The 18,732-nt window shown below is 46.5% G+C and overlaps 1 protein-coding gene across 1 annotated transcript; it reads left to right on the top strand.

Moving 5' to 3' along the window:
- The first annotated feature begins 1,105 nt into the window (after positions 1–1,105).
- On the top strand, positions 1,106–18,258 carry LOC108542058 (solute carrier family 2, facilitated glucose transporter member 3-like). The gene is made up of 7 exons (XM_017891874.1): positions 1,106–1,343; positions 2,244–2,406; positions 4,553–4,740; positions 10,714–10,818; positions 12,444–12,545; positions 13,559–13,762; positions 16,643–18,258. The coding sequence occupies exons 1-7, from the start codon at positions 1,113–1,115 to the stop codon at positions 16,859–16,861; spliced, it is 1,212 nt and encodes a 403-aa protein (XP_017747363.1). The 5' UTR covers positions 1,106–1,112; the 3' UTR covers positions 16,862–18,258.
- Positions 18,259–18,732: the final 474 nt, after the last annotated feature.

Below are 18,732 nucleotides of genomic sequence, written 5' to 3'. Positions count from 1 at the left end.
GAGTCTCGTTCTTGTCACCTAGGCTGGAGTGCAATGGTGCAATCTTGGCTCACTGCAACCTCCGCCTCCCTGGTTCAAGTAATTCTCCTGCCTCAGCCTCCTGAGTAGCTGGAATTATGGGCACCCGCCACCACACTCGGCTAATTTTTCTATTTTTAGTAGAGATGGGTGTCACCATGTTGGCCAGGCTAGTCTCGAACTCCTGACCTCAGGTGATCCACCCACCTCAGCCTCCCAAAGTGCTAAGCTTACAGGCATGAGCCACCACACCTGGCTGAAAACTGAATCTTATTTTATACTAGCGTAGTAATCTATTTTAGAAGGTAGAATATATTTTCAGTTATGACTGACGAAGGAACTGTTTTAATTTGCCAATTAGATGTTCTAGAAATGGAGTGGTACTCACATTTAAAAACTGATAAGGCAACCTAATTTACTTGCTAATGTTCTTCCCCCTCTGCCCTCCCTCTGCCCAAGAAGCAGGGTCTTGCTCTGTCACCCAGGCTGGAGTGCAGTGGCCCAATCATAGCTCACGATAGCCTCAACCTCCCAGTCTCAAGCAATCCTCCCACCTCAGCTCCCTGAGTAGCTGGGACTACCCGTGGGCACCACCATGCCTGGCTCCCAACTAGAAATGTTCTAATAATAGAAAGTAAAAAAGGTCTGGGTGTGGTGGCTCATACCTGCAATCCCAACACTTTGGGAGGCCAAGGTGGGTGGCTCATGAGGTCAGGAGTTAAAGACCAGACTGGCCAAGATGGTGAAACCCCATCTCTATTAAAACGCAAAAAAAATTAGCCGGGCGTGGTGGCAGGTGCCTGTTATCCCAGCTACTCGGGAGCGTGGGGCACAGAATTGCTTGAACGTGGGAGTCAGAGGTTGCAGTGAGCCGAGATCACGCCACTGCACTCCAGCCTGGGCAACAGAGGGAGACTCTGTCTCAAAAAAAAAGAAAAGAAAAGAAAGAAAATGAAAAAGAAAAGTTAGACCAAAAAAGGAGTTGATATGAGCCTGGAGAAGAGCAGAATAATGAGGACAGAAGAGGAGAGGTTAGGAGCCGTTCACTTTGCTAATTCCACTTTGTCTTTGATTAACCTTACAGGCGCAATTCAATGCTGATTGTCAACCTGTTGGCTGTCGCTGGTGGCTGCCTTATGGGACTGTGTAAAATAGCTGAGTCGGTTGAAATGCTGATCTTGGGCCGCTTGGTTATTGGCCTCTTCTGTGGACTGTGCACAGGTTTTGTGCCTATGTACATTGGAGAGGTCTCGCCTACTGCCCTGCGGGGTGCCTTTGGCACTCTCAACCAGCTGGGCATTGTGATTGGAATTCTGGTGGCCCAGGTACTCTAGAACTTCTCATACTTAATGAGTGTTAGTTTCATGGGTCATTAAAAAAGTTAACATAGATAAAGCACTGAAGAATATCCGGCATATGTTCAATTATATATGGAAGTTTTAGATATTGTTACTATAACTCATACATAGTAGCTCAAGAAGCAGGTTGAGTAGAGAAAGGAAAAGAAACACAATTTCTTTTTTCCTTTTTTATTTATTTATTTATTTTTGAGACAGAGTCTCACTCTGTCCCCCAGGCTGGAGTGCAGTGGCACGATCTCAGTTCAACCTCTGCCTCCTGGGTTAGTTATTCTTATGCTTCAGCTTCCCGAGTAGCTGGGATTACAGGTGCCCACCACCACGTCCAGCTAATTTTTGTATTTTTAGTAGAGACAGAATTTCACCATGTTGGCCCAGCTGTTCTCAAACTCCTGACCTCAGGTGATCCACCCGCCTCGGCCTCCCAAAATGCTGGGTTATGGGCGTGAGCCACTGTGCCTGGCAATTTTTTTATTTTTTCCAATGGTAAAATAATGTATGATTTTCTGAACTTTTGTTTTGTTTTGTTTTGGAGACGGAGTCTCACTCTGTCACCCAGTCTGGAGGGCAGTGGCACGATCTCGGCTCACTGCAACCTCCGCCTCCTGGGTTCAAGTAATTCTCTGCCTCAGCCTCCTGAGTAGCTGGGATTACAGGTGCCCACCATCATGCCTGGCTAATTTTTGTATTTTTAGTAGAGACGGGGTTTCACCATCTTGGCCAGGCTGGTCTTTAACTCCTGATCCACCTGACTCAGCCTTCCTGGAATTACAGGTGTCAGTTACTGCACCCAGCCAACTTGTTTTTTAATGAACTTGTGGCCTATGAAGTATGGGGTTTATAGCATTATCTTTGTGTGGTTTCTAGATCTTTGGTCTGGAATTCATCCTTGGGTCTGAAGAGCTATGGCCGGTGCTATTGGGCTTCACCATCCTTCCTGCTATCCTACAAAGTGCAACCCTTCCATGTTGCCCTGAAAGTCCCAGATTTTTGCTCATTAACAGAAAAGAAGAGGAGAAGGCTAAGTGGAGTGAGTATCTTTCACTCTTTAGTATACGAAGTATATGGTTGTGGTTTGTTTTAAGGATGAGGGTGCTGGACCTATTTTCTGTCGTACCCTTTCCCTGACCATCAGAATCCAAGTGAAGACGGTTCTGATTACTCTTCCTTGTTTTTTCTCTTTTCGAGACAGAATCTCGCTCTGTTGCCCAGCCTGTGGTGCAATCTCAGCTCACTGCAACCTCCGCCTCCTGGATTCTAAGCAGTTCTCCTGTCTCAGCCTCCGGAGTAGGTGGGATTATAGGCGTGTGCTACCACCACCACGCCCAGCTAATTTTGTGCTTTTTTTTTTGGAGACGGAGTCTGCCTCTGTCGCCCAGGCTGGAGTGCAGTGGCACGCTCTCGGCTCACTGCAAGCTCTGCCTCCCAGGTTCACACCATTCTCCTGCCTCAGCCTCCTGAGTAGCGGGGATTACAGGCTCCCACCACCATGCTTGGCTAATTTTTTGTATTTTTAGTAGAGATGGAGTTTCACCGTGTTAGCCAGAATGGTCTCAATCTCCTGACTTCGTGATCCACCCGCCTTGGCCTCCCAAAGTGGTGGCATTACAGGCATGACCCACCGCCCCTGGGCAACTTTTTTTTTTTTTTTTTTTTTTGAGACACAGTCTTGCTCTGTCACCCAGGCTGCAGTGCAGTGGTGCAATCTCTGCCTCCCAGGTTCAAGTGATTCTCCTGCCTTAGCCTCCCAAGTAGCTGGGACTACAGGTGCGTGTGCCATCACGCCAGCTAATTTTTTTTTTTTTTTGAGACGGAGTCTCGCTCTGTCGCCCAAACTGGAGTGCAGTGGCCGGATCTCAGCTCACTGCAAGCTCCGCCTTTTCGGGTTCACGCCATTCTCCTGCCTCAGCCTCCCGAGTAGCTGGGACTACAGGCGCCCGCCACCTCGCCTGGCTAGTTTTTTGTATTTTTTTTAGTAGAGACGGGGTTTCACCAGGTTAGCCAGGATGGTCTCGATCTCCTGACCTTGTGATCCGCCCATCTCGGCCTCCCAAAGTGCTGGGATTACAGGCTTGAGCCACCGCGCGTGGCCTTGTTTTTTTTTGTATTTTTATTAGAGATGGGGTTTCACCATGTTGACCAGGCTGGTCTCGAACTCCTCACCTTGTGATTCACCTGCCTCGGCCTCCCAAAGTGATGGGATTACAGGTGTGAGCCACCATGCCTGGCCCATCTAATTTGTATTTTTATTAGAGATGGNGGGGACATTTTTTTTTTTTTTTTTTTTTTGAGACACAGTCTTGCTCTGTCACCCAGGCTGCAGTGCAGTGGTGCAATCTCTGCCTCCCAGGTTCAAGTGATTCTCCTGCCTTAGCCTCCCAAGTAGCTGGGACTACAGGTGCGTGTGCCATCACGCCAGCTAATTTTTTTTTTTTTTTTTGAGACGGAGTCTCGCTCTGTCGCCCAAACTGGAGTGCAGTGGCCGGATCTCAGCTCACTGCAAGCTCCGCCTTTTCGGGTTCACGCCATTCTCCTGCCTCAGCCTCCCGAGTAGCTGGGACTACAGGCGCCCGCCACCTCGCCTGGCTAGTTTTTTGTATTTTTTTTAGTAGAGACGGGGTTTCACCAGGTTAGCCAGGATGGTCTCGATCTCCTGACCTTGTGATCCGCCCATCTCGGCCTCCCAAAGTGCTGGGATTACAGGCTTGAGCCACCGCGCGTGGCCTTGTTTTTTTTTGTATTTTATTAGAGATGGGGTTTCACCATGTTGACCAGGCTGGTCTCGAACTCCTCACCTTGTGATTCACCTGCCTCGGCCTCCCAAAGTGATGGGATTACAGGTGTGAGCCACCATGCCTGGCCCATCTAATTTGTATTTTTATTAGAGATGGGGTTTCACCATGTTGGCCAGGCTGGTCTCGAACTCCTGACCTCAGGTGATCCACACGCCTCAGCCTCCCAAAGTGCTAGGATTACAGGCATGAGCCACCGCGCTGGGCTCTGATTACTCTTGAGTAAAATTTTCAGGCCCTAAAGAATAAGGTGAGCAGGCAGGTTCAGGAATGGATGCTATCGATCACCTCATCTCATGCAGCCCTTTCCTGGCTGCCTTACAGGAAGAATGAATTTGGGGCAGCACATTGTCTTTATCCTTTCCTCTTTCTTCTTTTCACCAGTCCTCCAGAGGTTGTGGGGCACCCAGGATGTATTTCAAGACATCCAGGAGATGAAAGATGAGAGTGCAAGGATGTCACAAGAAAAGCAAGTCACCGTGCTGGAGCTCTTTAGAGTGTCCAGCTACCGACAGCCCATCATCATTTCCATTGTGCTCCAGCTCTCTCAGCAGCTCTCTGGGATCAATGCTGTGAGTATGATACTTTAGGGTCAAAGGTGTCTTACAAAATTTCACTTAAAATGCCGGGCATGGTGGCAGTGTGCCTCTGCAGTCCCAGCTACTCAGGAGGCTGAGGCAGGAGAATCACTTGAACCCAGGAGGTGAAGATTGCAGTGAGCTGAGATTGTGCCACTGCACTCTAGCCTGGGTGACAGACTGAGAGTCTTCATCTAAAAAAAAAAAAAAAAAAGACAAAAATTAGTTGAGCGTGGTGGTGCACTACTCGGGAGGCTGAGGCCAGACAATCACTTGGACCTGGGAAGTGAAGGTTGCAGTGAGTGGAGATTGCGCCATTGCACTCCAGCCAGAGCAACCAGAGCAGAACTCCTTCTAGAAAGAAGAAAAGAAAGACAGACAGAAAGAAAAGAAAGAAAGAAAGGCAGAAAGACAAAGAAAGGCAGAAAGAAAGAAAAGAAAGAAAGAAAGGAAAGAAAGAGAAAGAAGGAAGGAAGGGAGGGAGGGAAGAAAGAGAAAAGAAAAAGAAAGAAAAGAAAGAAAGAGAAAAAGAAAGGAAGAAAGGAAGGAAAGGAAAGGAAGGAAAGGAAGGAAAGGAAGGAAAGAAAGGAAAGGAAGGAAGAAAGGAAAGAAAGAAAGGGAGCCTGGAAGGACACTGGCAACTTCAGACTGAGCTGACTTTACCAGTCTGTACAACTAGAATAGGCAATGATTGTTTAAAGAGCTAGCATTTGGCGGGTAGCCCTTGTATTCCATGCAAATATCAGCTTCCTGCTATTGAGTGTGGGTTGCGGGAAGAGAGTACTCCTATGCCTTCTAGTGGATCGTGGATAAAATATGGATATGAAGAGCACCCTTGTGCTTCATCCCCTGAGGGTTTTCCATTAGTCTTTGATCAATGAGATTAAATCATTTTGTAACAAAGCATTTTGCAAAACTTACTATTTTGAGCATCAAAATGCTCAAAATTAGTAGAGACGGGGTTTCACCATCTTGGCCAGGGTGGTCTCCAACTCCTGATCCACCTGATCCAAGTTGGTTCTCGGCCTTTTCTCCTACCTAGCACACCAGGATATTTGTATTTGAAGTGGCAGTGCTTCTTGTGAGGGGTTAGAGACTGTTTTATCAGAATGTACAAGGAGCCAGGTGTGGTGGCTGCTACTCAGAGGTTGAGGTGGTAATATCACTTATGTCCAGGAGTCAAGCCTGGGCAATACAACATGACCCTGTCTTAAAAAAAAAAAAAAAAAACTTGGGAGGAAATACACAGTAGTTAGAAAAAGCCTCCTAGGTGATTGGTGATTTTGATGAATCCCAGTCTCAAATTCCTCATTTGGAAATGATAATGTAGGCCACACGTGTTACTGGAGAAAAATGTGCTCCCGAGACCTTCCAGAGCAGCAGACTCGGCAGGTGAGGCAGCTACGTGCAAGCGTAGCCCTGAGAATGAGCACCTCTTTAAAGAATGTACCTTGCATTATTTCTGTGCCTATTACAAAAAAAAAGAAAGAAAGGAAAAAGAAAAAAAAGAAAAAAAAAGATTGTGCCTGAGGCAACTCCCTACCTGCCTCACGACAGTCCTAGCCCTGCAAAACAGGATTAGAAAAAAAATCACCAGTGGGAAATTACAGATGATCCATGAGCACTCTGAGGGATAGACTCCTCCCACTTCAGAGTATGGTATGTGCTTGCTTGCTCTTGCTTTCCCTCCCTCCCTCCCTTCTTTCTTTTCTTTCTTTGTTTTCTTTCTTTCTTTTTCTTTCTTTCTTTCTTTCTTTCTTTCTCTCTTTCTTTCTTTCTTTCTTGAGACGGACTCTCGCTCTGTCACCCAGGCTGGGGTGCAGTAGTGCAGTCTCGGCTCACTGCAACCTCTGCCTCCCTGGTTCAAGTGATTCTCCTGCCTCAGCCTCCCGATTAGCTGGGACTGCAGGCACGTGCTACCACGCCCGGCTAATTTTTTGTGTTTTTAGTAAAGGCAGGGTTTTACCGTGTTAGCCAAGATTGTCTCTATCTCCTGACTTTGTGATCTGCCTGCCTTGGCCTCCCAAAGTGCTGGGATTACAGGTGTGAGCCACCACACCTGGCTCTTTCTCTTTTTTTTGAGAGGTAGTCTTGCTCTGTCACCCAGGCTAGAGAGCAGTAGCGCAATCTCAGCTCATAGCAACCTCTACCTCCCGGGTTCAGGTGATTCTCCCGCCTCAGCCTCTCAAGTAACTGGAATTACAGGCGGCCAACACCATTCACAGCTAATTTTGCGTTTTTAGTAGAGATGGGGTTTCACCATGTTGGCCAGTCTGGTCTTGAACTCCTGGCCTCAAGTGATCCACCCACCTCAGCCTCCCAAAGTGCTGGGATTACAGGCATGAACCACCACGCCCGGCCTGTACATTAATTATTGTTGGACTAAGGTGGCTCCCAATTTAGTCAATGAGCGGATTTTGCTCCACATATAATCATCACCTAAAGCTGGCTGCACCAGAATTATGGTGGATGGGGTTCCTGAGTCGGCTGAATGGAAAGTCTCTGTGTAAGAGGGCTGGAAATTGTCTGTAAAAAAATAAATCTGGGCCGGGGGCGGTGGCTCATGCCTGTAATCCCAGCACTTGGGAGGTAGAGATGGGCAGATCACCTGAGGTCAGGAGTTAGAGACCAGCCTGGCCAACATGGCAAAAGCCCGTCTCTACTAAAAATATAAACATTAGCTGGGCGTGGTGGTGCACACCATCTAAAAATCAATCAGTCAATCAATCTGATGCATAGCAGGCTTGGAAATCACTTTTCCAGCCTACTTTTGTGCAAACAATGGTTTGTTTTTTGTTTTTGTTTTTTTTTTTTTTGAGGCGGAGTCTCACTCTGTCACCCAGGCTGGAGTGTAGTGGCGCAATCTCAGCTCACTGCAACCTACGCCTCCTGGGTTCAAGTGATTCTCCTGCCTCAGCCTTTTGAGTAGCTGGGATTATAGACATGCGCCACCTCACCTGGCTGGCTAATTTTGTGTTTTTAGTAGAGACGGGGTTTTTCCAGGTTAGTCAGGTCTCTAACTCCTGACCTCAAGTGATCCGCCCGCCTATGCCTCCCAGAGTGCTGGGATTACAGACGTGAGACACCTCGCCTGGCCCAAGAAGTTTTATTGAGATGTGTACATGTACATTAGGTTTTCGATGTGTAGACATTATGATAAAGAGAATTGTCATAACTATTTATTGCTTGTTTAAACTGCTCAAGTAATTACTTTTGCACCAACCTACTATCTTTCCCCACAAGCTCGATGTCATCATAAAATATGTTGGGATTTTGTTTTGTTTTGTTTTGAGACAGTCTTGCTCCGTTGCCCAGGCTGGAGTGCAGTGGCTCAATCTCGGCTCACTGCAACCTCTGCCTCCCAGGTTCAAGCAATTCTCCTGTCTCAGCCTCCTAAGTGGCTGGGACTACAGGGACCTGCCACCACACCCGGATAATTTTTGTATTTTTAGTAGAGATGGAGTTTCACCTTGTTGGTCAGGCTGGCCTTGGAACTCCTGACATCAGATGATCCACTTGCCTCTGCCTCTCAATGTGCTGGGATTACAGTTGTGAGTAACTGCGCCTGGCCAATTATAATCTTGTTTTAGAAAATATAAATATACATAGTTTATATCTTACATCTTAGGGATTTAGAGAGTTATTTCTTGAGAAGGTAAATCCCAATGCAGAAGTCCATATTCATCAAAAAGACTAATAAATATTGCTATGGAGGCAAATGCTCTGGGTGAACTAGACTGAAGCGGACCTGGGTAACCTAGATAATGTTCCCTTGGAAACTTGTGGTCTGAGTCCAATATTTTAATATTTTTTCTTTTCTTTTTTTTTTTTTGAGACAGAGTTTCACTCTTATTGCCCAGGCTGGGGTGCACTGGTGTGATCTCGGCTCACCGCAACCTCCACCTCCTGGGTTTAATTGATTCTCCTGCCTCAGCCTCCCGAGTAGCTGGGATTACAGGCTTGAACAACCATGCCCTGCTAATATTGTATTTTTAGTAGAGATGGGGTTTCTCCATGTTGTCAGGGTGCTCTTGAACTCCCAGCTTAAGGTGATCTGCCCACCTTGGCCTCCCAAAGTGCTGGGATTAGAGGCGTGAGCTATCGCACATGGCCAATTTCTTGTAGCTAAGGTAGTTGTAGCAACCTTATTTTTTTTTTCTATTTTTTTTTTTTTTTGGATACAGAGTCTCGCTCTATTGGCCAGGCTGGAGTGCAGTGGCACAATCTCAGTTCACTGCAACCTCCACCTCCCAGGCTCAAGCGATTCTCCTACGTCAGCCTCCCAAGCAGCTGGGATTGCAGGTACCCACCACCATACCCAGCTAATTTTTAAATTTTTATTAGAGACAGGATTTCACCATGTTGGCTAGGCTGGTCTCGAACACCTCAGGTTATCCGCCCGCCTTGGCCTCCCAAAATGCTGGGATTACAGGAATGAAACACTGTGCTCAGCCAGCAACCTTACATTGTAGCGCAGTGCCTAGTAAATAACAAACATAGTAATTTATTTAATACTGGTATTATTTCATAAAACACTTCAAAAGGGCCTAGGCCTAGGAAATACAGCCCAACCTCTGCTTATTCAATGAGCAGGATAAGGTTATTCAATTAGTTCACTATCAAATTGAGACATCAATGTGCCTATCAATGTTTTGAGGGTTTGGGGAAGAGTCAATTAAACAAGCATTTAGCTGGGCGTGATGGCACATGCCTATAATCCCAGCAACTTGGGAGGCTGAGAGGCAGGAAGATCACTTGGGACCAAGAGTTTGAGAATAGTGTGGGCAACAGAGTTGCTGTCTCAACTTATAAAAAAGAAACCAGTTAGTAGGAATTATACCTTCATATAAATTGGTGAAGTGGACATAAGCAAGAGTAAACGGAACAGTGGAAATAAGCATAGTTAGAAGGAACAATGGAAATTAGTAGCTAAAATTGAGAACATTTAAAAAGAGAAAGGAGGGCAAGGTGCAATGGCTCACACCTGTAATCCTAGCGCTTTGGGAGGCTGAGGTGGGCAGATCACGAGGTCAGGAGCTCAAGACCAACCCGGCCAACATGGCGAAAGCCTGTCTCTGCTAAAAAAAATACAAAAATTGGCTGGGCACGGTGGCTCACACCTGTAATCCCAGCACTTTGGGAGGCTGAGGTGGGCGGATCACGAGATCAGGAGATCGAGAACATCCTGGCTAACACGGTGAAACCCTGTCTCTACTAAAAATACAAAAAATTAGCCGGGCCTGGTGGCACATGCCTGTAATCCCAGCTACTTGAGAGGCTGAGGCAGGAGAATCACTTGAACCCGGGAGGCAGAGGTTGCAGTGGCCGAGATCACGCTGCTGCATTCCAGCCTGGGCGACAGAAAGAGACTCCGTCTCAAAATAAAAAAAAAGAGATACAAAAATTAGCCAGGCGTGATGGCAGGAGCCTGTAATCCCAGCTACTTGGGAGGCTGAGGCAGGAGAATCGCTTGAACCCGGGAGATGGAGGTTGCAGTGAGCCAAAATCGTGCCACTGCACTCCAGCCTGGGTGACAGATTGAGACTCCGTCAAAAAAAAAAAAGAGAGAAAGGAGATAAGATTCAGAAGATAATTCATTTGCAGAAGGGATATTAGGATTGAACAAAAACCGTAAGGACTTCTTAACCTCCTGGGACTTTTAAGTATTTTTTTAAATTTTATTTAATGGAGACAGAGTCTCGTTTTGTCTGGCCTCCCAAGAAGCTGGGACTACAGGTGTGCCCCATCACGCCTGGCTAATATTTGTATTTTTAGTAGAGACGGGGTTTCACCGTATTGGCCAGGCTGGTCTTGAACTCCTGACCTCAGGTGATCTGCTTGCCTCAGCCTCCCAAAGTGCTGGGATTATAGGCCTGCGCAACCACGCTCAGCCTTAAGTATTTTTTGAGGGTTCTGTGTAACTGGTATGAAGTTTGTATCAAAGTTGCATGTTTTCTTTTCTACTAGGTGTTCTATTACTCAACAGGAATCTTCAAGGATGCAGGTGTTGAAGAGCCCATCTATGCCACCATTGGCGCGGGTGTGGTTAATACTGTCTTCACTGTAGTTTCTGTAAGTTGGATGGTTTGATAATTTGGGGGGAAGAAAAGAATCCTTGCTACAGATGTTCAAAGATGGATTGCACAGTTCCACCATTATTTAGTTACACCTTTTTTGTTGTTTATTTATTTTTATTTTTTTTAATTTTTTGAGACAGAGTCTTGCTCTGTTGCCCAGGCTAGAGTGCAGTGGCACGATCTCGGCTCATTGCAACCTCCATCTCCTGGGTTCAAGTGATTCTTCTGCCTCAGCCTCCCCGAGTAGCTCGGACTACAGGCATGCGCCACTACGCGCAACTCGTTTTTGTATTTTTAGTAGAGACGGGGTTTTGCTATGTTGGCCAGGCTGGTCTTGAACTCCTGACCTCTGGTGATCTGCCTGCCTTGGCCTCCCAAAGTGCTGGGATTACAGGTGTGAGCCACCACGCCCAGACTGTTGTTTAATTTTCCTTTGGAAAAAAGAGATACATTAAATGCTGAATGTAGTCTTCACTCTTCAAGCAAATATGGGATGGATGGGAAAAGAGGAAGTATAGAAGGGACTATATAGTATGCTTTGAACTTGGAATTGGAGGAGAGGTGTTTGGAAAAACTTTCAAACTGTTTTTCCTGTTTTTACACTAAAACAACAATAATAACAGAAGATTTCTGTGACCCCCCCCCAAAATATTTAAGGATTTGTCCCCATCATGTAAGCAATCAGTTCTGCAGTGGACACCATCTAGGTGTCCTGTGATTTAATTCTGACACTACCTGGAGATAGCATCGGATCTCACAGGTTGGTGGCACAGTTCCCAAGACTGCCCCCCACTCCTGATGCCCATCACAGGCTCCAGGTTGTTTACCTGTGCTTCTGACCCACCAGCTATAGGTCAGGATTCCCACCACACCCTCTCTGGGTTGGATTAATTGGCTACAGTGGCTCACAGAACTCAGGGAAAATGTTTCCTGGTTTGATTTAAAGGATATTTTAAAGCACAGAAATAAACAACCAGATGAAGAGATTCACAGGGCGAGGTCTGGAGGGACCCTGAGCGTGGGAGCCTCTGTCTCCGTGGAGTTGGGGTGCACTCCTAGCGCATAGATGATTTGTTGCTGACCTTCCTGTCAGCTTCCACGGGTTCAGATATCTGCAAGCTCCCCACACCCTGCCTTTTGGGCCTTTTATGCAGACTTAATTGATTCTCCATGACTGAAGCATGGACAACTGTTCTGAAATGTGATTGGACAAAAAGGGAATGATCTGAACCCAGCCAGGCCTGTCTGTTTGGATTATTTTGGCCTCTCTATAGCATTTCTTCCTCTAGGGGGTGGGGCAGGACCCTCTCTGAAATGAGGGTTTTATGACTCAGTCAGACTAGTGTCCTGCCAAGTGGGAGGGCAGGAGAAAGTCAGAGAAGAATTGTATTTTCTGAGGCCTGTGGCATCCCAATATTATGGCAAAAGACTACCAAGGGCTAGGGGGATTTTGAGCCAGGACCTGTGAATGGAACACAATATGTATGTATATAAAATCGTAAATCATAGGAGGTGTATCCGTAACAAGTGTCCTGCTGTTGGTAAGGCAGATTTCAAGTAGCTCAGACACTGTTTTCATGGAAAGGAAAACTGAAGTTTCATGTCACATTCTTCTTCCAGCTATTTCTGGTGGAAAGGGCAGGAAGAAGGACTCTGCATATGATAGGCCTTGGAGGGATGGCTGTTTGTTCCATGCTCATGACTGTTTCTTTGTTATTAAAGGTGAGTGCCCTTTGAGTGAAGAAAAGCGAGGGAGGGGGAAAGGAGGAGGGGTTACAGTTGACTTCTGTGACACAAGGGGTGGGTTGTTAAGGTTGCAGTTTGTCAATAAAGTCAGAGGAGAGAAGCAGGATGCCTAGAGTTTTTAAGAAACGTGGGTCTTCAGAGAACTGGAGGTAAACTGTTAGAATCCTTACATTTATAGAACATTGTTATAGTCTATAAAATAAATTATCTAATTTAATTCTTTGTTTGTTTGTTTGAGACAGAGTTTTGCTCTTGTTGCCCAGGCTGGAGTACAGTGGTGCAATCCCGGCTCACCGCAACCTCTGCCTCCTGAGTTCAAGTGATTCTCCTGTGTCAGCCTCCCCAGTAGCTAGGATTACTGGCATGCGCCACCACGCCCAGCTAATTTTGTATTCTTAGTAGAGACGGGGTTTCTCCATGTTGGTCAGACTGGTCTCAAGCTCCCGACCTCAGATGATCCACCTGCCTCGGCCTCCCAAAGTGCTGGGATTACAGACATGCGCCACCACACCCAGCTAATTTTTGTGTTTTTTAGTAGAGACAGGGTTTCACCATGTTGGCCAGGCTGGTCTCCAACTCCTGACCTCAAATAATCCCTCACTTCACCCTCCCAAAGTGCTGGGACTATAGGCGTGAGCCACAGTGCCCAGCCAAAACAAAAAAAAAAATTGTGTTTTAATTAGCCACGTGTGGTGGCACATGCCTCAAGTCCCAGCTATTTGAGAGACTGAGGTGGGAGGATTGCTTAAGCCCAGGAGATCGATGATGCAATGAGCTGTTATAGCACCACTGCACTCTAGCCTGGGCAACAGAGTAAGACCCTGTCTCAAAACATAAAAACAGAAATAAATCCAAGCCTATTGATTCCACAGCCACGCATTGTATTGTACATCAGAGACAGGAGGAACTTGCATTAGTTGCCTCTGGGAACCTAGATTCTGGGTTACACTGTCTTTTAATTTAATTTTCTCTGTTCCTTCCTCTTACAGGATGACTATAATGGGATGAGCTTTGTCTGTATTGGGGCTATCTTGGTCTTTGTGGCCTTTTTTGAAATTGGACCAGGTCCCATTCCCTGGTTTATTGTGGCCGAACTCTTCAGCCAGGGCCCTCGCCCAGCTGCGATGGCAGTGGCCGGCTGCTCCAACTGGACCTCCAACTTCCTAGTCGGATTGTTCTTCCCCTCTGCTGCTGTAAGTAAACTCAACTTTATCTATCTATCTATCTATCTATCTATCTATCTATCTATCTATCTATCTATATTTTTTTGAAACTGAGTCTCGCCCTGGTGTGCAGTTGCCCAATCTCAGCTCGCTGCAAACTCCACCTCCTGGGATCAAGCAATTCTCCTGCCCAAGCCTCCTGAGTAGCTGGGACTACAGGCGTGCGCCACCACGCCCAGCTAATTTTTGTATGCTTAGTAGAGACGGGGTTTCCCCATGTTGACCAGGATGGTCACGAGCTCTTGACCTGGTGATCTGCTCTCCTTGGCCTCCCAAAGTGCTGGGATTACAGGTGTGAGCCACCGCGCCTGGCCAACTCACCTTGTCTTAAAACCAGCCTACTTAGGCTGATATATTGAAGATACGCATTAATACAGTAGTCAGGCTGGGGGAGGTGGCTCACTCCTGTAATCCCAGCACTTTGGGCGGCTGAGGCGGGCGGATCGCCTGAGATCGGGAGGTGGAAACCACCCTGACCATGCCGGGTGTGGTGGCTCAAGCCTGTAATCCCAGAACTTTGGGAGGCTGAGACGGGTGTATCACGAGGTCAGGAAATCGAGACCATCCTCGCTAACACGGTGAAACCTTGTCTCTACAAAAAAATACAAAAAACTAACCGGGCGAGGTGGCGGGCGCCTGTAGTCCCAGCTACTCAGGAGGCTGAGGCGGGAGAATGGCATAAACCGGCGGAGGAGGTTGCAGTGAGCTGAGATCCGGCCACTGCACTCCAGCCTGGGCGACAGAGCGAGACTCCGTCTCAAAAAACAACAAAAAAGAAACCACCCTGACTAACATGGAGAAACCCCGTCTCTACTAAAAATACAAAATTAGCCGGGCATGGTGGCGCATGCCTGTAATCCCAGCTACTCGGGAGGCTGAGGCAGGAGAATCGCTTGAGCCCAGGAGGCGGAGGTTGCGGTGAGCCGAGATCGGGTCCTTGCACTCCAGCCTCGGCAACGAGAGTGAAACTCCGTCTCAAAAAATATATTAATTATTATTATTATTATTATTATTATTATACAATAGTCCTTCCTCATCTGCAGTTTCAGTTACCTGAGTCTAAAAGTATTAAATGGAAAATTCCACAAATAAACAATCCATAAGTTTTAAATTGCACCCAGGCGCAGTGGCTCAAGCGGGTAATCCCAGGACTTTGGGAGGCGGAGGCGGGAGGATCACTTGGGGTCAAGAGTTCGAGATTAGCCTGCCCATCATGGTGAAACCCCATCTCTACTAAAAATACAAAAATTAGCCAGGTGTGGTGGCACAAACCTGTAGTCCTAGCTACTCGGGAGGCTGAGGCAGGAGAATCACTTGAACCCACGAGGTGGAGTTAGTGGTGAGCCAAGATCTTGCAATGACACTCCAGTCTGGGTGACAGAGCTAGACTCCATCTCAAAAACAAAACAAAACAAAAAAATTTACGAATAGAGACGGGGGCCTGCTATGTTGCCCAGGCTGGTCTCAAACTCCTGGGTTCAAGTGATCCTCCCACCTCAGCCTCCCAAAGCTCTGGGATTATAGGCATGCACCACTGTGCCCAGCCTAAGAATGTATCTTTTGTCCATAAAATTGTGAAGAAGAAAAAAGAGGATGAGTGAGGTGGTTCAAGCCTGTAATTCCAGCACTTTGGGAGGCTGAGGTGGGCGGATCACGAGGTCAGGAGTTTGAGACCGGCCTGGACAATATGGCAAAACCCTGTCTCTATTAACAATTCAAAAATTAGATGGGTGTGGTGGCAGGAGGCGCCTGTAATCTCAGGTACTCGAGAGGCTGAGGCAGGACAATTGCTTGAACATGGGAGGCTGAGGCTGCAGTGAGCTGAGATGGCACCATTGCACTCCAACCTGGGCAGCAAGAGTGAAACTCCATATCAAAAAAAAAAAAAAAGTGGCCAGGCACGGTGGCTCACACCTGTAATCCCAGCATTTTGGGAGACCAAGTTGAGAGGATCACCTGAGGTCGGGAGTGTGAGACCAGCCTGACCAACATGAAGAATCCCCATCTCTACTAAAAACACAAAATTAGCCAGGCGTGGTGGTGCATGCCTGTAATCCCAGCTACTCAGGAGGCTGAGGCAGGAGAATCACTTGAACCCAGGAGGCAGAGGATACGGTGAGTGGAGCTCATAACATTGCATGCCAGCCTGGGCAACAAGAGCAAAACTCCATCTCAAAAAAAAAAAACCTGTGGGTAACTGGGGACTACTGTAATTACTGATGCCATGAAAGATTGGACATCAAGGGCTATAAACCAGATTTTCAATAACACACGGGAAAAAAAATGACGGCAGGAAAGATTGAAATGGAATGGCAAAACTGGGAACTTTATTCATTTTTTTATTATGTGAGATGGAGTCTTGCTCTGTTGCCCACAGTGGACTGCAGTGGCTCACTCTCAACTCGCTGCAACCTCCACCTCCTGGGATAAAGTGGTTCTCTTGCCTCAGCCTCCTAAGTAACTGAGATTACAGGTGCATGCCACCACTCCCAGCAATTTTTTTTTTTTTTTTTTTTTTTTTTGTATTTTTAGTAGACACAGGTTTTGCCATGTTGGCCAGGCTGGTCTCAAACTCCTGGCCTCAAGTGATCCACCCGCCTCGGCCTCTAAAAGTGCTGCGATTACAGGCATGAGCCACCACACCCAGCTCAGAAACACAGATTTTAAAAATAATACTCAAGGCCGGGTACGGCTCACTACAGGCGTGAGCCACTGTGCTCAGCCTCTGTTTTTATTAAATATGGAAGGGTTATAGCTTGAAGCATATTGGAAATATGAATGTGAAGGAAATTGAGTTTGTCAATGACCAGATTTTTATAAAAACCTTCCTTTCTTCTGTCCTCTCACTAGCACTATTTAGGAGCCTACGTTTTTATTATCTTCACTGGCTTCCTCATTACCTTCTTGGCCTTTACCTTCTTCAAAGTCCCTGAGACCCGTGGCAGGACTTTTGAGGATATCACACGGGCCTTTGAAGGGCAGGTACAAGGTACAAATAGATCTGGGAAGGACGGCGTCATGGAGATGAACAGCATCCAGCCTCCTAAGGAGACCACCACCAACGTCTGAGTCATGCCCCTTCCACCTCCCTCCCAGCATGGGAAAGCCATCTCTCCCTGAACAAGGGAGAGACCTCATCAGGATGAACCCAGGACTGCTTCTGAATGCTGCTACTTGGTTCCTTTCTCATCCCACGCACTCCATGAGCACCCCAAGGCTGGGGTTTGTTGGATTTTCAATGGCTTTTAAATATTTTATTTCCTGGACATTCTCTTCTGCTTAGGAGAGACCGAGTGAACCTACCTTCATTTCAGGAGGGATTGGCCGCTTGGCATATGATAACTTTGCCAGCTTTTCCTCCCTTGGGTTCTAATATTGCCGCATTAGGGGATACAGGAGAAGAAAAGTAAGGTGCAGATAAAGCTACTGATTTCCTTTGGAAATTTAAGGTAATAGTTTACAGGTAGTAGTACTTGAAATCTAGGATTATTAACTAATATGGGCATTGTAGTTAATGGCAGTTGATGGGTTCTAATTTTGGATGGAGTTGAGGGAAGGGAAAGTGATTTCTAGAAAGCCTGTTCCCCTCACTGGACGAAATAACTCCTTCTTCTTGTAGTAAGTAGTCTCATGACTTTTGAAGTAATCCTGCCACCTATCTTGTGGGAGCCATCCAAACGAGAAACCTAAAATAATTGGTTCTTGGTAGAGATTCATTATTTCTCTACTTTGTTCTTTAGGAGATTTTAGGTGTTGATTTTCTGTTTTATTTTAACTCATACTTTTAAAGGAATTCCCCAAAGAATGTTTACAGCAAACTTGGAATTTGTAACCTCAGCCCTGGGAGAGGATGTTTTCCTGAGCGATTATTATCTCAAGTGTGTTATGGCTTTAGGGTCACGGCACGCTTGCTTATGTCTGTTACCATGTCACTGTGGTCCGATGCCGAGTGCCCTGAGGGGACTTGAATCTTTCCAATAAACCACGTTTGAGATAGTATGAGTCAATGTGCAGTGTAGCCACACTTGAGAGGATGAATGTATGTGCACTGTCACTTTGCTCTGGGTGCAAGTACGTTATTGTTGACTTATTTTCTCTGTGTTTGTTCCCACAGCCTCTTTTTCATATGTTGCTCAATCTCCCTTTCCCTTCTTGGTGCTTACACATCTCAGAACCTTTAGCCAAACCCTTGCCAATGACAGTATTTTGGTTCTCAGTTCTCACTGTTCCCTCTGCTCGTGGAACTTTCGAATAAAAATGCACCTAGCTATGGAGTGGGGTTTAGCTGGAAAGGTGACCTTCCAACTTCACGTCAACTTCTGGCTCTTCAAACAGGTTGGCAGTAAGGCAGGGAAGTTGTTTTCCTATTCCTCACTGAGAAGCTTGTGAATCTTTCCATATGGATTTTCCATTATTAATGTTAATTTGATTCTTTGTTTTAAAATAAAAATTCTGAGTGTACATGACATCACAGACACATTATTTATTTTTTTGCCGTTCCTATGACAACAAAATCAGCTTTAAATGCTGAGTTGACTACTCAGTACCTGTTGTGACCTTGAGACTTGTATGAGACCCTCATAGTCATATGAGACTCTGTTCTTAGAGTCTCACACATATAAGAGAATAGCAATATTTGGCCGGGTCCGGTGGCTCACGCCTGGAATCCCAGCACTTTGGGAGGCCGAGGCAGGTGGATCACCTGAGGTTAGGAGTTTGGGACCAGCCTGGCCAATATGGTGAAACCCTGTCTCTACTAAAAATACAAAAAAATTAGCCAGGCTTGGTGGCAGGCGCCTGTAATTCCCAGGTACTCGGGAGGCTGAGGCAGGAGAATTGCTTGAACCCAGGAGATGGAGGTTGCAGTGAGCTGAGATTGCGCCATTAGACTCCAGCCTGGGGGACGAGAGTGAGACTTTGTCTCAAAAAAAAAAAAAAAA

This window comes from Rhinopithecus bieti, unplaced genomic scaffold (assembly GCF_001698545.2).
Source record: "Rhinopithecus bieti isolate Rb0 unplaced genomic scaffold, ASM169854v2 scaffold_21022, whole genome shotgun sequence".
Classification (NCBI taxonomy): Eukaryota; Metazoa; Chordata; class Mammalia; order Primates; family Cercopithecidae; genus Rhinopithecus; species Rhinopithecus bieti.
The sequence above is the reverse complement of the archived record's forward strand: the minus strand, read 5'-3'. Positions and strand labels throughout refer to the sequence as shown.

Coding starts and splice junctions, on each gene's coding strand:
- LOC108542058 (XM_017891874.1), top strand. CDS start 1,113: ATGCTGATTGTCAACCTGTTGGCTGTCGCTGGTGGCTGCCTTATGGGA. Junction 1,344..2,243: donor TTGGAATTCTGGTGGCCCAG/GTACTCTAGAAC, acceptor TGTGGTTTCTAG/ATCTTTGGTCTGGAATTCAT. Junction 4,741..10,713: donor AGCTCTCTGGGATCAATGCT/GTGAGTATGATA, acceptor CTTTTCTACTAG/GTGTTCTATTACTCAACAGG.